General features: G+C 51.4%; 1 protein-coding gene across 1 annotated transcript; it reads right to left on the minus strand.

The window, feature by feature from the left end:
• Window positions 1–2,546: 2,546 nt before the first annotated feature.
• On the minus strand, window positions 2,547–9,529 carry NR1I2 (nuclear receptor subfamily 1 group I member 2; the record flags this gene model as incomplete). The annotated part of the gene is given in 11 exon segments (XM_082655316.1): window positions 2,547–2,691; window positions 3,887–3,992; window positions 4,355–4,468; window positions 4,671–4,679; window positions 4,682–4,812; window positions 6,854–7,094; window positions 7,097–7,127; window positions 7,971–8,158; window positions 8,993–9,117; window positions 9,278–9,442; window positions 9,444–9,529. Coding segments are annotated over 11 exon segments (1,341 nt in total).
• Window positions 9,530–19,584: the final 10,055 nt, after the last annotated feature.

The raw sequence follows: 19,584 nt of genomic DNA on the forward strand, positions 1-19,584 counted from the left end.
GGCCTTCCCACAAGAGTTGTTGATGTCAAGGCTTTAACGATCCTTAAAGTCCGGGCCAGGTAGAGACTGGTGGCGGAGGGCTCTAACAGGGCAGCCAGAAGGTAAGCAGTAAGGGGCTTTTCTCCTGAGCTTTGGAGACTGACTCCATCCTCACCTGACTGAAGCAAGACCTAGGAAAAGAATGGGGGCCACAGGGATGCCTAGAAACTGACATTTGGTTCAACTGCTCAAGGGCTCAGGGAAGGGAGTATAGGCAAATTCAAATGTTTGAGAGTAGGAAAGTTGAATCTGGCTCCTAGCCCTAAAAACGAGATGCACAAAGCTGCTGAAAGGAAGTATCCAGTGTGAGCTCTCTGGTGCATCTAACATTGTATCTTAACTGCGCTTGGACTGCACTTAGTTTTTATAATATATGTAATTCATATGTACATATCAATTCAATGTTTGTGAAACTGCCCAGGTGTTTTTAAAATCAATACTGGGAGATGCGAGTTTACTCTACATCCCACCTTAATCTCACCTTGCTCTCACCTTATCGTAGTCTACGTTTAACAACCATTTCAGGCTCTTGAGTGAATAGCACACTCAAAATTATTTCAGTGGGAAAGAAGAGATGTATCTATGAATACAGTTAAATGACATTTATATTTCCAAATGAGTATAATTAGACACAATTGCTGGGGGCAAAATCTGCATTCATTGTGTTTGGAAAGAGGAGCTCCTTTCCCCTCAGTTTCTTTTCTAAAAATGAGTGCGTTCTATGTCCCCTTGATGCAGAAGAGGCTGGAGGGATAGCAGAGAATATGTTTGTTTGCTTTGATTTATAGTCTCAATGATTTATGTTCTCCAAGTTTGGCCTTCCTGTAAAATGGTAAAAGCTAAGCCAGTATCTGTTTCTTAAAATTCAGTTAACTTGTAGCTTCATTTGCATCAAAATATTAACCATTTAAAATTAATTACTACATTTTAAATCATTCATTTTAAATTTTTATATAGAATAATTATGAGCAAACCAAGTTAAATAATGCATTTTTTCAAAATTTATTTATTTATTTTTGGCTCCGTTGGGTCTTCGTTGCTGTGCACGGGCTTTCTCTAGTTGCGGCAAGCGGGGGCTACTCTTTGCTGTGGTGCGCGGGCTTCTCATTGCGGAGGCTTCTCTTGTTGTGGAGCACAGGCTCTAGGCGCACAGGCTTCAGTAGTTGCAGCACACGGGCTCAGTAATTGTGGCACACAGGCTTAGTCACTCCACGGCATGTGGGATCTTCCCAGACCAGGGCTCGAACCCGTGTCCCCTGCATTGGCAGGCAGATTTTTAACCACTGCGCCACCAGGGAAGCTCAAATAATGCATTTTTATGTTCTCACACCAACAGTCTTCAGATATGTAAAGGGCAATAGTAAAATAAAAATTTAGAAATATATACAAATATATAATATCTCTATTTCACCACCCCCAGATTTCTTTTTTTCCCTCAGAAAGGAAGGCCAAAAAAGGCTTAAATCTAGCCATAAGTTAATTATTGAAGTCCTCTTGCCTTGATTTGACGTTAACCACAGGATCATATTTGCTAAGCCTGGTTCTTAGGTGTGTGATGCCCTATGTAAAGTTAGTTGAAATGTAATTTTCGAAAAATGCAGCAACATTTTTACTCAAAGTGGTTACAAACAAAGCAGACACTTTCATACTCTTCAGCTCTGCAAACAGGTGTGTAAACAGGAACACATTTATTAAGTGCCGTCAGTACAGCCTCGTCACAGAGCCTTCGGCGTTCCAGCCTCAGGAGCCACCCAGCCCCAGGTCAGTTGTGAAGCAAACCTGCACCAAGTCACACACATGTATAACCCCTTCGAGGTCAGGATCCATGTCAGTCAGCATGTATTCCCCACAGCAGGTTGCACATTGTTGGTGCTTAATGATGTGTTTTAATGGATGCAGAGACACAGAATGAGGTGCCCAGAAGGAGGGAAGAATAAACAGAGACAGGTAATGACAAGCTTGTGACATTTGGTGCAGGCCTTCTGGCCTCTCTCTAAAAGACTCCCTCAGACGCTAATGCACCTGCTGGTGGACACAGGCCTGAAACCCACGGAGCAACTCAGGACAGGAGGCTGTGGGTTGGGAACGGCTGGCGAGTGGGAGACAGGGGTAGCAGATGTAGCAGTGAAAATACCCAAGAAGCTAATGAACTTGGGTGTGGGCATAGACCCTCAGATGCTCCAGCCCCAGGCACCGTATCCCCTATCCCCTCTCCCACCATGATACTAGATCTCCAGACCCAGAGCCTTTTCTAAGGGGAGGGTGCCCTTGCCTCTCGATAGGCCTGACCAAGGGTCAGCATGCTCTTCATGTAAGGCTCTAGGGCTTGGCTCTCCCCAGGCTGAGCTGGGGGCTGAGGAAGGCTAGCCTGCCACCCTCACGGCTGTCTTTGTGAGTTCCCTGGAGAGGCAGGACCTGCCCGGCATTGTCAGTGTCTGTCTGTGTGGCCCCAGGAGTGGTGGCTCTGGCTCCCAGGGCTCTGGCTCTGACTGCCGTGGGGCGGCCGCTCAGCCATTTGTGATGCTGAACAACTTCTGCGTGAGTGGGGTAGCGAAGGGGTGAATGTCCTGGATGCGCAGCAGCCGCTGGGTGTGCTGGACGTTGATGCTGCGGAGCTCGGTGAGCATAGCCATGATCTTCAGGAAAAGGAACCTGCCGGCCAGTCAGGAAGGGTTGGGGGTGTGGCCCGCCCTGCCCCCACCCACCAACACTGGGGCCCCTCTGAAATTGAACACATTGGAGGGTTTTCATCTCAGGTTTTCATCTCATCTCACAGGTCAGCCAAGAGACAAGGCTTGGCTGAATTCCTTAAGCTTCCCTTTCCGCCTGCAGATGAGGGGGCAGAACAGCCTGGGCCCTGCAGGTGTGCACCCACCCTTCCCACTCGCACCTCCTCCTCTGGGCTTGAGTCCCTGTACACAGGGGCGTCTGTGGGAAAACCAGGCATTGCAGGCACCACGGGAATAGGTCATTCCGGGGGACATCACTGCCGTGGCTAATGGACGGGGGTCAGGATGGGGTGGAGTAGTTGTGGAGGCACGGGCTGCAGGCAGCAGTCCCTCCCCGGATCTAGCCTGGGATCTGGTGTCTGAGACACACCTCGTGCCTCAGTTTCCCCATGATGCCTCCTGGCTCCGTACAGGGGAGGACTGAGCAAAGCAAGACACGGCCACCGCCAGCATCCCAGGAGGCCAAGCTCAAAAGCCAGCTGCAGCGGAGGCCAAGTAAGGACTTGAGGTTCTATGTTCGCACTAGCACACCCAGTGCTGGCCTTCCCCCGTCCAGCCCGGGACCATGGTACCAGGTCACAGGGCTGCTGAGGCCCAGTGAACGGGGGGTAGCCTCTATCTGGTCAAGCCCTGAGCAGCCTTCCTCCTTCGGGTTGTGACCAGGACTAACTAAGGAGTCTCCTACCCCGTTATCTGTTGTTTGTCCTGGGAGGTGGTTAGGTAGTTAGTGCTCAAGGGTGTGGGCTGTAGGCTTGGCCCGCAAGGATCCATCTCCAGACCCCAGCTGCCTGGGGCGGGACCCGGGTCAGTCGCCCGGAGCCCCCAGTCCCTTACAGGATATGATGGCGCCCACTGCATGGGGCTGTTTTCAAGATGAAAGGTGATGTGCATGTAAAACTGCTTGGCACCAGGGCTGGCTCTTCTGGATACACAGTAGTTGTTCTAGGTCGACTGGGCAGGAGGCCTCAGTGGAGGTCACAAAGCAGGGTCCCAAAGCCCTGGTAATTAGAGGCTGCCCCAGGAGCAGCTGTGGTCTGCGCCCCCAGAGAGACCCAGAAAAGTCGGGGGCCTGGGGGCAGGGCTCACACCCCCTCACACCCTCTCTGCTTCCTGCTCGCCGGTGGGCGGGCCGGGGCCGGTTGCACTTGATGTAGGCCTTCAGGGTAATGGCGAACCACTCCTGCAGCTGGTCCAGCAAGCGGCACTGCCCCACACCCGGGCGGTCTGGTGGGGAGGAGAAGGTGGTACGGTCCCCGCAAGGCCATGGGGGCCGAGAGAAGCTTGGTCCATCCCAGAGGGGACAAACTGCCAACCACCTTCCAGAGCCAGGAATTCCCAGGCAAGGAAGTGAGGGGGGCGCTAAGAGGGCTTTGCATCACCCCTCTGACCCTAGGAGAAAACAGCCAGAGTCCCCAATCTGGCTGAGCAGTGAGTGGAGGGCGAGGCCATCAGTTGGGACCTTCCCTAGGGAAGGCAAAGGAGGGGCTGCTGCCTCCCTCAGCTGAAGCTGACGGGGTGTGAGCAAGCCTGGAGAGGTGGGGGAGGGGCACGGGGAAGCCAGGTAGGACGACAGGTGGGGTTATCACCTGGAGAGAAGAGGGAGATGGCCTGCATTAGCACATACTCCTTATGCAGCTGCAGCTTTTTCCGCATGTAGTGGAATTTCAATACGGGCTCCAGCAGAAGCTGCTGGAAGCCACCTGTAGGGTGGGTGCAGGCTGGAGGGGTAAACTTCTCAGGAAGCTGACCCAAGACCCAGACTTCCCTCACCAAGGTCTTTTTTCCCATTGCCCAATCTTATGCCCTGCAATCCCAGGACCCGTGTAACCTGGCGTGGCTCCTCTCCTCCCTCCACGGCTGTTTCCCACCCTCTGCCGGGGCAGACAGGCATCTCTCGGGCACCTGCAGGGTTTCCAAGCAGTAGGACAGCTGACCACACTCCCAGGTCCTGGTCTCTGCGTTGAACATCGTGTTGAATCTCAGTGGGCACAGCTCAAAGGCGGCCGCCTTCAGCAGGGAGATCTGGTCCTCGATGAGCAGGTCCCTGGCAGCAAAGGATAAGGAAGAGATGCCGCTTCCTAGGAAACTGCCGCAGGCCAGCACCCCCTCCCATAATCCAGAATCAGGATGGGAGGGTGGTGAAGAGGCGAGGGAGGATGGGCTCCTCCCCCTGCGGATTATTGCAGGTGCCTTCAAATTGCCTCCAATCTCTCCCTGTCCCAAGCCAGCAAGCAGATTCCTCCTCCCTGCCGTCTTCCTCTGGTCTCCTGCTACCTTCAGGGACTGTCCACTGCTGATGTAGCTTGGTGTCCAGGCCCTTACAGCCTAGCCCCATCACCTCCAGCTCCCTGCACAGCCACTGACCCCCCCAGCCGATGCCTTGGCTCCCGGTCCCTGGCCTCCTGCTTTCTGCCTCGGTTTCCCCACTTGGAATGAGTACCCCTATAGCTTCACTTAAGTAGACTCTGCTAGTCCTTTGGGCTAAGCTGTCCTTGTGCCTCCTAGAGGTCTTTCCAGACTGCAGTCCTTTTGCAAGTGCCAGTCCTCCAGCATGAGTTCCATGCAGCGGGGCTATTTGCTTCCTGCCGTCTGTTTGGGATTTGCTGTTTTTTCTGTTTCTCTCCAGGCAGCCTGGATGCCCTGAGCTCCACCCATAGCACTGAGCACAGGCCCAGCCACAGTGGATGCCTCTAGTATTCACGGTTAGACTGACACCCCTCCCAACCTGAGAGGGGCCCCCATCTCCCCACTGATGGAGGCATTCCAACTGAAAACCCAGGAGGGAGCTCTTCAGGAGGACCTTTGCCTGGCTTTGGTCTCCTCGGGAGTTCAGTCCCTTCTTTTAGATCCACGGCGTTGAGCCACGAATGCCGTGAACTTGATCTTTCCTACCGTGTGTCCCCGCCGCTGCCCTCACCCCCCGCCCCACCCAGCTCCCAGCCCAGGACCGGGCAGGGGACCGGCTCTGGAGGCTGTACTCTGCTTCCAAAGTTGGCCCCTCTGATTAGCTGCGATCCCGCGCACGTGCCTTAACCTTGGTTTTCTATCTGTGGAATGAAGGTGAGAGCAACTGCTGCCTCCTGGGGTGGCTGTACCCCAAACTGGTTGTCATGAGAAATGAGTGGCCTCCCACCCTGGTGGTAGGGTCTGGGTCATGAGATGTTGGTGGGGATCTGCCAGGTCTATGCGTGGAAGGGGGCCTTTCTCCCTGCTCCCTTGACCTACTCTGCCACAATCTGAACCCCACTCCAGCCTGTGGCCACCATCACCCCAGTAAATAAGTCCTACGTGTCACCCACAGGGCAACCTGTGGGCTCCTGGAAGAGAACCTGCCCTCTGCCTGCGGATGAAATCAGGGCTCCTCATGTGTGATTCAGCTCCACCTGCCCAGGCCTGGCAAGGCCAGTGGCTGACCCCAGGGGAGACACGCCCAGTGCCATCTCCAGCCCTGACAGGCTCCATATTGTGTGGCTGTGGTTACCACCACACCAGAAGGGTCCAGGGTCTCTCATTCACCCCAGTTGCCCAGTGGCTGCTGCCTTCACGCCTAGCTCTGGGGCATCCCGGCCCCTTGTCCTCCTTCTCAGACTTCTCTGGGCAGCAGACTGCCAGTGACCCCGCGTCTGTTCCTGGCCCTTTCCTTCTTCTCCCTCTGGACTTCCTTCCTTTTCCTTCCAACTCTTCCTTTGCTCTGGAACTGTCAACTTGTGATTCCTGCCCCTTTGCGGGGAAACGGGGAGGGGGATTACTTTCTGAACGTCCACCGTGTATGTGATGAATGCTCTTCCAGATATTCTCTTATTCCACACAACGGCCCTGCAAGGTAGGCATTATTAGCCCCTGTCTAGCAGATGAAGAGGCTGAGACACAGGTCAAAGGGCAGGCCACAGTCACAAAGCTAATGAGCCATACAGACAGCGAGGGCTCCGTTCCCCAGCAGGACCAGGTGGCCTGGGGGCAGAGGTAAAGGAGGGTCTTTTGGCACCAACGTTCCCCAAATTCAGAGAAATCTACCCCAGACCATTTGAACCTGTTGGCCATTTCCTGCTCCTTTCCACACCATCCACCCGGCCCCTGGGTCCTACCTGAAATGGAGAATGACTTTGGCAAAGTTGATGATGCCTTTGAACACGTAGGTTGACGTGTCAGCCACGTGGGGCAACAGGGAAGAGATCTCTTTCCCACTATTGTCGGCTGCGGGCTTGTAGTTCCAGATGCTGCCGTCTTCCCCCCGCAGCTGCAGGGAGGCCTTCGCTGAACGTAGATCTTCCCTGATCTTGCACCACTTGGCAGCTTCTTCATTTGACTGAGTCTGCAGAGACTCCGAATCTTGTGGACACGGCTAAGCACCTCTGGCAGCTGGGACATGAGCCGGGAGGGGTAGAGAAGAGAGGAGAGACAGCATATATTCCCCCAAACAGGTTCTGACACAGCCCCCGGACAGGCAGACACAGCAACAGCTGTACTCTGAGTGGCTGCACAGTGGCAGGAGTGTACACCCCACCTCCACACACAGCACTTGTTCCTTCTTTTTGGTCTTCTCCTATCAGGTGGATCTATTAATTCATGGTCCCTCACATCCCTGCCTGGTCAGGGTTGCGTCTCAAGCATCCCTGACCTTGCACTCCAGAAACTCAGAGAAAAGGATCTGGGAGCTAAATATGGAAAGAAACAGACTTTGGAGACCACTGGCTACCAGTTCTCTGAGCTGGACGGGTCACCGAGATACCTGTGAGCACAGGTGGAAGAGGGCACTGGGATCAGACACGGCTACCACTGCTGAGATCACTGGAGTTTATTGGTTCGGTAAAACCAGTTCAGAAATGTCATGCCCCTGCAGGTCCTGCCCCTGTCCTCATAAAGCCCTGAACGCCAGCAACCCTGGGGCAGCTCAGCTGTCCATCAGTCCATTTATGGCTCAGACTCAATTTCTACCTGCTGCGGAAGGACAGAGCAGAGTTCCTGACCTGAGCATGAGTCAGAATCACCTGAGGGGTCTTGTCAAGGCACAGACTGCTGGGCCCCAACCTCAAAGTTTCTGATTCAGGACATAGGGGATGATCTGAGATTTTGCCTTTCTTACAAGTTCCCAGATGCTGCTGCTGCTGCAAGTCCAGGGGCCACTCTTTGAGAACCGCTGGGAATGAGGTTGGGGTTCTGAGGAGCTAGCGCAGGAGCTGAGCCGTCGCTAAAGCCTCATACCCGGAAATTCTTGAAGCGCGTGAAGATGCCATCAGAGGTTTTCACCTGAGCGGTTATCAACTCCCTGATCATCATCCGCTGCTCTTCAGTCAGAGCCTTGGCTCCAGGGGGCTGAGTCCCAATCTGTTCTCTCCTCTTCCTCCTGATCAAGGCCCGCTTCTGCTCCACGGCCACGTCAGACATGACCACTGCAGGGATAGCCAGAAGCAGCCTCAGGCACCTGCAGGGGCTCGGGCAGCAGCAGCAGATGGGGACATGCTCGTGACAAGAAACCTGCCTTTTTCCAGACTCTCAAGGACTCTGGGCTCCTCTGAAGAAACACTTGGGGAAGGACGGGTTCAAGACAACTTCGTGGAGCGATGGGAATTGTTCAGGCTTCTGGATCTTAAGGCACCGGCTTGAGTGACGGTTTTGCCACTTTCTAGTGGTGACTTTGACAGGCTCCCTAACCTCTCTTGCCTTCAGTTTCCTTCTTGGTAATCTGCAGTGACAGTGCTCACCTCACACTGCTGCTAGGATCGGACACTGCACAGGAAATGCCTAGTACAGCTCCTGGTACATAATTGTTGTTCAATAAATGCACCCGATTATTCTTCTCTGGTGGAACAGGTACCAACAAGACTCCTCAGAGGCCCCCAAGATCTCTGGGGCTCCAAGACTCCAGAGAGCTGGGACTACTGCTTAGCAAGAAATATCGACTCCAGCCACTTCCTATGTAGCTGGTAGCCTTAGGGTCTTCCATGGATTTCTGGGGCCCACTTGTGTGTGCAGAGCAAAGCTGTGGGGATCCTGGCAGGGAGGGGACGGCAGGGACTGCTGGTCTGCAGGAAAGGCTCTCTGCCCAAATGCCCAAGGAACTTGGCCCCTGAAAGGCTGCCCAGGGTCTCGGGTCCCTCTGTGACTGATGGAGAGAAATACGCTCTGGTAGCTTCCAGCCTTTTCCCCACGTGCTTTAATCTCAGAGCCCCTGGGAGCACAGTTATACCAAAGCTGGACAGGGGAAATGAGAACCCCCCTCTCACTGGCGGCACACAGTTCCTCGGAGGACGCCGGGTCTGGGCAGCTGGTGGAAGGCGGGGGGTCATAGCACACCACGCGTCTCCAGCTTCCCGTCCCCAATGCACCGCCCCCAATTTGCCTTAAACAACTATGAAGGGAACAAAATGAATCACACAAGCGCAACAGAGGTGAGAAGCGGGCATGACCCTGGCCAGAGAGAACCTGGCCTCCCAGAGCAGAGAGCGCACACGCGCTCCACCGCTCCACCCCTCCACCCCTCCAGGAGAGGCAGCTGGCCTCAGGCCGACGCCCGCCCGTCTGCGCACGCGCCCGCACACATCCCGCGGCTGCGCACGCGCCCGCACACATCCCGCGGCCCGAGCCTGCTCGGGCTCACGTGCCCACGCCCGCATGCGCGGCCTGTGCTGTCTTTCCTGCAGTCGCTCTCCAGGAGCTTGCGCAGGCGGCAGGCGGCAGGCCTGGCGCTGCCGCCGAGTCTTCCGGGTGATCTCGTAGGTGCCCTTCTGGACAGGGCACCAGAGCTGGGCGTTGCGTTTCATGGCTGTGCTGCGAGAGGACAAAGAGCAAGAGGTAGGCCGCGTGGGGCACTGGCTCCCAGTCCCTTCCCGACACGGACACTAGTCACACCCTCTGTGGGCCCTGCCTTTGCCTCTGAGTTGGGTTGGGGCCACAGGAGGGGTACAGGCGGACGCTCTTCAGGCGTCTGTCGGTGGGTGTTGGGCTTCCCCAGGGGCCCCGGAGCCGGCTGGAGGAGGGGAGCGGGGGAGGAGACTGTCCTGCAACATTCATGCGGGAGGTGGGCACTGCTTCCAACAGGGACTGCACCAGAGCTGCTTTCTGGGATGCTTCAGCGCCAGGCCGAGCCTCGGTCTTTCCCGCACCCTGCCCTCTTCCCCCTCACTCCCAGGCGCCCCCAGGTTTCTGTGGAGGCGGCCTCTTCCAGGATTTCTCCTTCTTGGAAGAGGGAGCCGGAGGAAACCTGTCCCCAGGAGTATAGAAGCTCCCTGCCTTCCCCAGTCCCCATTCTGGACTGGGGGTTCAGGGGCAGCCAGAGGACCGGGTAGACTATGGGAAGCTTTCTACCTCACTGGACAAAGGCTTTCCCCTTGGAAGAGCAGATTCTCCTGATGGACCTAGGGGAACAGAGAGGTTCAGAGGCCCGTAATAGTGGGGTGAGCGCGCACTGCACCCACACGTCCCCGCACAGCTGTGCCAGGAGGGAGACAAGGGGGTAGATGCCTTTTAGAGATCTTAACCGTCTTATGGCCTAACCCGTGTCTCAGTCCAGCTAAGTGTCTACACATGCTGTGTGCGCAGAACTCCCAGCAGAGCCCCGTCAACACACAGGAGCATGACAGAAAATAAAATGGTGGTTGGTTTAATTAGTAAGTTTGGGGGAGGTTTGTTACTTGGGAAGAGATCATGGAAACAGATGGCCTGGAGCTTTGTTAGATGTCGATCTGGACTGGGGTCGATGGGGTGCCAGCCAACACCCCCAGTTTTGATCCTATTCCACTCTTATATCAGCCCTTCTTACAGAATGATGCCCTGTGGGCAGGAAAATGACAGTGACTAGGTGACTGGTATGTGCCAGCCACATCTCTCTTTCATGTGAATTTAATAAGACCAGTTAGCTGTGCAGTTTCAATTCATTCCAGCTGTATTTACTCTGAGGTTTGCACCTGTTCCTCACTGCTTGGGAATGTGTGAAATCTAGCCAGCAGAGGGTGGAAATGATCGCCTCTTAAATTCCATGAAAGTAAAATACTTCTTCAGTGAGGCCTTTGCAAAAATAATTAATTGTAAAATCCAGTATTTAGTCTGAATACCAAAGATGGGGTAAATTCTCAGCAAGGAAGAGCCATCAATAAATGAATGAATAAATTAATAAACAGTGTTTGTATGTGACTGGGGCTTGCTGCCCTGAGTGCACACATCCTCACCCCCTCTGTGGGCGAGTGATTAGTTGACATGGCTTAGCTACTAGGTGGTGGAGCCAGAATTTGAACCCATGTCAGTCGGACTCCAAAACCTGTGTTCTTTTTTTTTTAAATTAATTAATTTATTTATTATTTGGCTGCATTGGGTCTTTGTTGCTGTGCAGGCTTTCTCTAGTTGCGGCGAGCAGGGGCTACTTTTCATTGCAGTACACAGGCTTCTCATTGCGGTGGCTTCTCTTGTTGTGGAGCACGGGCTCTAGGTGCGCGGGCTTCAGTAGCTGTGGCGCGAAGGTCAGCAGTTGTGGCTTGTGGGCTCTAGAGCGCAGGCTCAGTAGTTGTGGCGCACGGGCTTAGTTGCTCCGCCGCATGTGGGATCTTCCTGGACCAGGGCTCAAACCCATGTCCCCTGCATTGGCGGGTGGATTCTTAACCACTGCACCACCAGGGAAGTCCCAAGACCTGTGTTCTTAATTCAACATTGTGCTGCATCCTTCACAAGATGCGTTTCTGAGTGGGTAAACCATTTATTAAACCTCCTTCGTTTCTGTGCAGACTTGTTCCTAGGCAGTTCATTTCACACAGATCCCTTCATGTCATGTGAGTCCTTTGGGGTAGCTCTCTGTTCTTGGGCAGAAAGTGATTCCCTAAGGTCCTCAATTCTTGCCATCTCAATGCTGGTTACAGCAGAAGGGACCAAGGAACTTTGCTGTCACTCCAGCCATATCCAGAGGCATCTGGCCCTGCACTCTGGAGAGCTGCGGGTCCTCCCTCTCACAGTCAGAGGAGCATGTGTCAGTCCACTGGCCTCTTGAGCAGTTCCAGGGAGGCTCCATCTGTATTCCACATCCTTCACTTTCTAAGCAGAGGCTCATGTGAGCAGATGGCCATACCACTAAAAGGACCTGCAGTTTTTCTGGGGCTGATGCTGCCTGTTTTCTGCAGATTCAGTGGTTCTTAGCCTTTGTATTTTCCTCATTGTTTATGTTGGAGCTTTTTCTTTTGTTTCTCACCAGCCAGGGCCTTTTACTAAGCCCTTTAAAAAAAAAACAGCTTTGGCAAAGGACCTTTGGAGAGCTTTGGGGTGGCTGCACATTCAGGATGGTTCCACAGTGTGTGCTGCCTAAGAAATCATTGACATTGTTGAAGGCTCAGTCCTGGGTGCATGCAGCAGTGGCCTGACCAGGCTGATGTAAATATATGCAGTAACTTCATTTGCTAAAGTCCCAGGTCTCCTATTAAATTAGGGAGAAGGGAGGTCTTCCATGAATGACATACATGGGGGTACACAAGGGAATGACTAACTGTGACCAAACAGGACCCAGCTGTCCTACTGTCACCTGGAGGTCAGAGGACTTTGGATTTTGCTCCCTGGGGCTGGAGATGTGGCAGGTACTGTCCTGCTCTCACTGTCAAGAGGGCCTAGCCCCTGCCACTGGCCTTTGACTCTCTCTACTCACTAACTTCTCTGGTGCTAAGGCTCCTCATAAATAAATGGAACCTGCTGGAAGAGGCCAACATGGCCTTCAGCATGAAAAGGAAGAGGAGAGTGTGCCTTTCTGGGGATGTTACCAGCTGATCTGTGTCCATCCACGGGCTGATCTGGCAGGGAGAGAAGTGGAGGAGGAACTGTAGAGGCACGTGTCCCTCAGAAGTCGGCCCAGAGGGAACCACTGTGGGTGGAGAGCGTGCTGTTCAGGGAGAAGATTCCAACTTGGGGAGAAAGAAAGGAAGGAGAGTGGTGCATACCGAGGCCAGAGGATAAGGGGGCAAATTCTAAAGAAAATGTGAATTGTTTCTGCAGTAGAGGGAACAAGGATCCCGGGGGTGGGGGGTGGGGGAGAGCAGAGGAGAGGAATGGAGTGGGGAGGGAGGGGAGAAAGGAGAGTAGCACAGGGTGCTACTTTCGTGGGTGAAAAGGGAGCAAGGAAAGGACTACAGAGGCATCCTTGAGGATGGGAACTAGATGGAACCCAGGGGTGAGCTGGGAGCAGCAGAGAAGGAGGACAGGTTACAGGGGGCTCACAAAGGGAGCCTGGTGCTGCGAGCGGACTCAGCAATTTCAGGTTCCTAAACTAGGCTGAATGAGACCCTGCTTCAGGACCCGGGATTTCCTGTTGCTCAGGGGATTAGGCTGTGAGATGCAGCACCCGCAGCATGAATGATACGGGATAGGTGGCTGATCTCGACTCCAAACTAGAAAACATCAGAAAAATGTGTGACATGCACGCTCCTCTACTACAGAAGGAACGTGTGAAAGGGAAGGAGTAGAAGGAAGGTGCTGGGAAGACTTTGCCTGGGGGTGGAAATAGGAGGATGGGAAGCCATCAACTAGTAACCTTTGGAGTCAGATATTTAGAGACCACCGGAACGGTGCTGTGGCTGCATCCAGGCCAGCGGGCCAGAAATCAGGTATTGACATGGGAATTGGTTGGCTTTAGGTACAAGAAAGAAGATGCGCAGTGAGAGGTCCAAGGTGCTGCCTGTTAGGTTTTGAAATTTAGCAGAGATGTCATTCTGGGCAGCCCTAAGGGCATGTCCATGTGCTGCATTTGTTGGGAAAGTGACTCTCCAGGGCCCAGACAGAAGGAGGGTCACTGTGAGACACCAGTCAGCTCCACTTAGCACTCCCTGGCTGCCCTGCTGGCCTGTGAGCCTACGGGTCACCCACCCCGGCCAGCAGCAGACTCTCTCCCCAGCTGGCAGTGGGAGAGATTTCATCAAGTTCTCAGTTGAGTCAATGGGTGAGTAGAGGTGCCCATGTGTCACCTTATGTCGGCTCATGTGGGGTCTGAGGCTTATACAACTGGAGGAGTCTTCTTTACAAAAAAAGAGTACAAGGTTGAAAATACATAATTAGGTACCAAAGAGAATATGTATTTGTGAGAAAGAATGAGAAGAGAAGTCACAATAAATAACAAATACTAAAAAGGACAAGTAGCAAACATCATGAAATCCAGAAAAATAGCCTAATATTTTAATTAATTAACTTCCTGACACTCCTCTATGATATCTTGATTGTCTCCTTGTGGGAGACAGAATAATGGCCCCCAAAGACATCCATATCCTAATCCCCGGAACATGTGAATATGTTTCCTTATATTGGCAAAAGGGTCTTTGCAGCTGTGATTGAGGTTACAGACCTTGAGACCGGGAATTAGTTACCTGGAGGTACCCAGGTGGGCTCCATCTAATTACCAGAGTTCTTAAAAGGCTTTCCTGGGTTTATTCAGAGAAAGAGATATGATGATATACAGACTGCCAACAAACACATGAAAGAATGCTCAACATCATTAATTATTAGAGAAATGCAAATCAAAACTACAGTGAGATATCATCTCACACCAGTCAGAATGGCCATCATCAAAAAATCTAGAAACAATAAATGCTGGAGAGGGTGTGGAGAAAAGGGAACACTCTTGCACTGCTGGTGGGAATGTGAATTGGTACAGCCACTATGGAGAACAGTATGGAGGTTCCTTAAAAAAGTACAAATAGAACTACCATATGACCCAGCAATCCCACTACTGGGCATATACCCTGAGAAAACCATAATTCAAAAAGAGTCATGTACCAAAATGTTCATTGCAGCTCTATTTACAATAGCCAGGAGATGGAAGCAACCTAAATGTCCATAATCAGATGAACGGATAAAGAAGATGTGGCACATATATACAATGGAATATTACTCAGCCATAAAAAGAAACGAAATTGAGTTATTTGTAGTGAGGTGGATGGACCTAGAGTCTGTTATACAGAGTGAAGTAAGTCAGAAAGAGAAAGACAAATACCATATGCTAACACATATATATGGAATCTAAGAAAAAAACAAAAAATGTCATGAAGAACCTCGGGGTAAGACGGGAATAAAGACACAGACCTACTAGAGAATGGACTTGAGGATATGGGGAGGGGGAAGGGTAAGCTGTGACAAAGTGAGAGAGTGGCATGGACATATATATACCAAACGTAAAATAGATAGCTAGTGGGAAGCAGCTGCATAGCACAGGGAGATCAACTTGGTGCTTTGTGAACACCTAGACGGGTGGGATAGGGAGGGTAGGAGGGAGACGCAAGAGGGAGGGGATATGGGGATATATGTGTACATATAGTTGATTCACTGTGTTAAACAGCAGAAACTAACACACCATCGTACAGCAGTTATACTCCAATAAAGATGATAAAAAAAAGAACCCCAAATGGCTCACGTATGGCTTCTGAGCCATAGTTTGCAAACCCCTTGTTTAGACTAAGTTTATTATATAACTAAAATATATTTTAAATAAGTGCTTTTGTTGTATGGGAAAATAATCTTTTGTATTAACCAACTAATTCAATAAGCTGTAGCCTCTGGGGCCTTGCTTAGAATATTTTAGACTCTGGCCATATCTTTAGAGACAAAACACCCATCCCAGTGGAGATAATCCATTTACCTTGGCCATCTCGGTGGTGACCATCGGCCTTCCCAGCAGCAGAGTCGCACAGCCATCCATGGGATGGCGGGGATAGTGCCTGCCACACGTGACTCACTGAGTCAAGGTTCAGTGGCCTCAGAGGTGACTCCTGACCGTCCCCAGATGTGGAGTTGCCTTAAAGCAAAGTCTCTGGCCATAGGCTCAGCCAGGCTGGGCTGTGAGGTGGGGAGGAGGGCTTGGTGGTGCTGACACCTGTAGGAGAGGCTCGGTTCTATGGGACATGGTGCCTCTCCTGGCAAGTGGAGACAGAAAACTCACTGGGGCAAAGCCAGTGCAGCCCCAGGGCTGTGCAGTGTGTGGCAGGCTTAGGAGGGACCCCTCACTGAGGACTTGAGGCCCTGTGACTGTCACGCTGCTTTGTCTCAGTCGTGGTCCCAGAGTCTGCCAACGCTAGTTCAGCAGGCTGAGCGGAACCAGGGCTGGGATGTTCCCACTGTCGAGCTCCCACAGTCCCCGACCTTCTGGGTCAGGAGGCTCCAACTGCAACAGAGAGTGGGCTGAGTGTATGTATGACTCATGGCGGTTCATTACGGTTGAGGTTTCCACTGTGATTATTTCTCTAGGAGGCAAGTGCAGGATCAGGAAGCATTATGAATGAGACTCAGTATAAGTGATTCCCTTCATGATTTTTTCCACCTTAGAAATGTGGAGAGCAGCAAGGCCAACACATACACATCCCACAGCGATGTTGACCTCAAACTTAAGATACATTTGTGTTCCCACACTTCTTTCACATGGAACTGGGGGCAGCAGCAAAAGAGAAAGAAAAACCATGCCTGTTAGGTGGTAACTTCTTTGCTGTGACTTCTCCTTTGAGGTCCACTTTGAACAATCAGGAATAAAGGATCAATCAAAACATCAATATCCCTGAAGTAGTTGCCTTGTTAAAGACTGGAGCATTAGCTTAATCTTTTGCTTTTCACAGGAGTGAACAAACACTTCACTTGGGTGAGAGGCTGCCTCTCTGGTCAGGGCAGTGCTTCCTCTTCCCTGTGCTGTAGTCATAGGTTATTATTTCCCAGGATCTGATCCAATCTTGTCTGTCACCCACATTTCAGTCCAGGTCAGAGGGAGGCTGTAAGTGCCCCCCATCTGGCACTACTAAGTCCCAAGTCCAGTACTTGAACGTGCAAGTGACCAGATTACCGTATTTACTCTCATTATGTGCCCCTGACTTTTTCTCTGGGATGTCTTCACTGTAAAACACAGGAGAAGGGGAGGAATGTTGCTAGTATCTGCTTTGTCTAATTAGTTCTGAGCAAATTTCATGCATCTGAGGGGCTCTGCACTTTAGCCCCCGGGGCAAAGTTAATTCGAACTTAGATCTCCAGACACTTCTTTCCTTTGTCTGAGCCACCTTCCTGGATAGGGTTCCTTACTTGAAACTGCATGTTTGTGTAAGAGAGAGACAAGCACTCAGGGAGAGGGAAAGAGTCTGAGATGAGGGGTCTGAGCACAGCTCACAAGAGTGTGATCTGTGGCTCAGACCTCAGGACGCTGGCTGACCAGGAGCAGGGAGCATGGACCATGGGGAAAGGTTCTAACGGTTCTTTCCTCCACCAGGCCCTGCCAGCAGCCAGCAGCCCCTCATTCGTCAGCCTAATCCTTTGGGTTCCGAGCAGCAGCTGCTGATGGCTGTTCTAGCTCTCAAGGGAAAAGAGGAGACAGAAGCCCAAAGTGGTGAGTTTCACAGGATATGTTTCTCCCACTTGCTTTGTTCTTAAGGATGCTTTATGGCAGATGTAGGGAGTGGGCTAGATACATGTTTCAGACAACAGTAAGAGGGTTCTGGCCACGAAGAGGGAGGGGGAGAGGAAGGGGAGAAGAACTGTTGATTAGATGGCAATGTGGGGGGGCGGTGTGGGGGAGAGAACTAGGGATTCTCAAAAAATTATTGTGGCAGTCTTCGTGTGAAAATTTCCGACTCCTTACACTTATTTCCTGATTTAAATTGTTTTTGTTTTGAACTCATGTCTTAATCCAGCCCTCCTGATGAGAAGAGCAAGAATATCTAAGTATGGTTTTTGTTTGTTTGGTTGGTCTTTAGTTAAATTGGTTTGTCTCTTTTACTCAGTTTGCCCCTCCCAGGGGATAAGGGGGATTTGAGTCTGGGACTTCCTAGGGGTCAACATTTCTCAAGTGCTTGCTTGCTTTGCTCCTCCCAGCCAAGTGCAGAGAATAGGGCAGCTCACACAGCCCACTGCAAGAGATCTGCAGCAGTGGTGACTGGGACCCGTGGGCATGGAGCTCTTTTCTTTCAGTCAAGATTCTGACTGTCCACGGGGGATTCTGCTAAGACTGGGAAGCACTGAATTATACATCCCACTGGTTGGGAGGTTGACTTGGGCCTTGGACAGGAAGAACCTAGAATAAGTGAAATACTGGATCCTGGTCCCAATGGAAGCAGCCTCTCTAGTGTGCCCTGGGGGCTGCATGCTGGGCCCCGTGGCACCTCTGGTACCCTGATAAGCTATGACCAGAAGGTCATGACCACAGCCACATGGGGTTGGAAGGCTGAAAATGGTTAGGAACTAATCCCAGGAGACTTTATTTCCACGATTCAAAGTAGGTCTTTCTGGGAGCTAAGGAGATAATTAGGGCAGTGAAAATAATCTTGTAGGACACTGTAATGGTAGGTACATGTCATTATACATTTATCCAAACCCATAGAATGTATACCACCAAGAGTGAACTCTGATGTAAACCCTGGACTCTGGGTGATTATGATGTGTCAATGTAGGTTCATTGATTGTAACAAATGTCCAGTTGTTACCGGGTCCAAGCTCGCTCCACTGGCTGCACAGCAGGCCAATAAATCGGAGACGAGCTGTTGAGGTGAGGAGTACAACTTCATTCAGAAAGCCAGCAGACGGAGAAGATGGCAGACTAATGTCTCAAAGTAACCATCTTGTCGGGGGTCTGGATGCAGTTTCTTTTATAGCATAGAGAAGGGGAGGAAATGAGGAAGTAAAATAAAAAGGCCATAAGTTTTGCAGATATCCCCTGGAATGGCCAGCCTCGGGGAGGGGATGTGTTAATTTCTTCTTTCTTGCAGCCATCCACAGGTGGACAGGGTCAGGATGCCTCCCTGAACGAAGGCACTTTGGTTTAACATTCAGGCAGAGGGGTAGGGTTCCCTGAGGCAGGCCATTGTGTATAGACAGTATCATTTTAGTGAACAAAAGCAATGGGAAGCAAAGGTTAAAGTAGAAGAAACAGATCCAACATGGAGTCAGATTTGGCTCTTCCCTGTTACACCATTTTGGTGGGAGCCTGTGCAAGTGGGGTTCAGAGAGTATATGTGGACTCTGTACCTTGCTTTCAGTTTTGCTGTGACACTAAAACTGCTCTAAAAAAAACCGAAACTAAAACTGCTCTAAAAAAAACCAAAGTCTTAAAAAAAGAAGTAGGCCCTTTTGTAAAGACAGGCATTTCTGTGTCCAGGAGAAAAAGGCAGATCCCAGCTCAGGTAAGGCAGCTTGCCAGAAGTCCTTGGGTCATGGGTAAAATACATAGTTTTCATCTCTCAGTCCTTCCTGGCTCACAAGGGCCTGGTCTTAGCTCTCTTATAAAAATAGCAAATTATTTACAGTAAGAAACAGGGAACTAAGAACAGGTAATAAAACCACTGAGGCAAAGAAACTGTTCTCAGGTTTCTGCAGGGATCTTCTGGATCCCTTTTCCTTTGGGTCTCTTGTGTGGTCAGAAGACAGGAAAAAGGCTGCAGGACTGCCAGGCCTCTTGAGTCTATAAGGGCAGTTTTAACTTCAGGCACAGCTCTAAGCTAAGAAACACCCAGAAAGTACACTCTTGTTATTAAGAACAGCACACTGATGTCCCCAGATGAGTCAGCTTCAAGCACAGCTGAAAAGTAGGAGAAGTTTTGAGTCCCCGACCTATATTCTACTCTTTTGCAGCAACCAGAAATGTGGAGCTCTTAAGCTGCTGGTAACAGAAAAGCATATATGATAAACCTAGGGAGTTTCCTTAGTGTGAATCCACTTAATGTTTTACCTCCCTCTGAGGAATATTTGTATTTTAAAGAAGAACAGAGAGAGTCAACTAAAGGAGTAATGTGTGGACAGGGAATGTTGCTCACCATCCCAGGTCTACAAGGATCAAGCCATGAGCCACTGTAGCAGTGCCCCCTGAGGGGAATTCAGGATGGAGAAAGATAGCAAA

The sequence above is a fragment of the Grampus griseus genome, assembly GCF_964374135.1.
Source record: "Grampus griseus genome assembly, chromosome: 5".
In the NCBI taxonomy this organism is placed as follows: domain Eukaryota; kingdom Metazoa; phylum Chordata; class Mammalia; order Artiodactyla; family Delphinidae; genus Grampus; species Grampus griseus.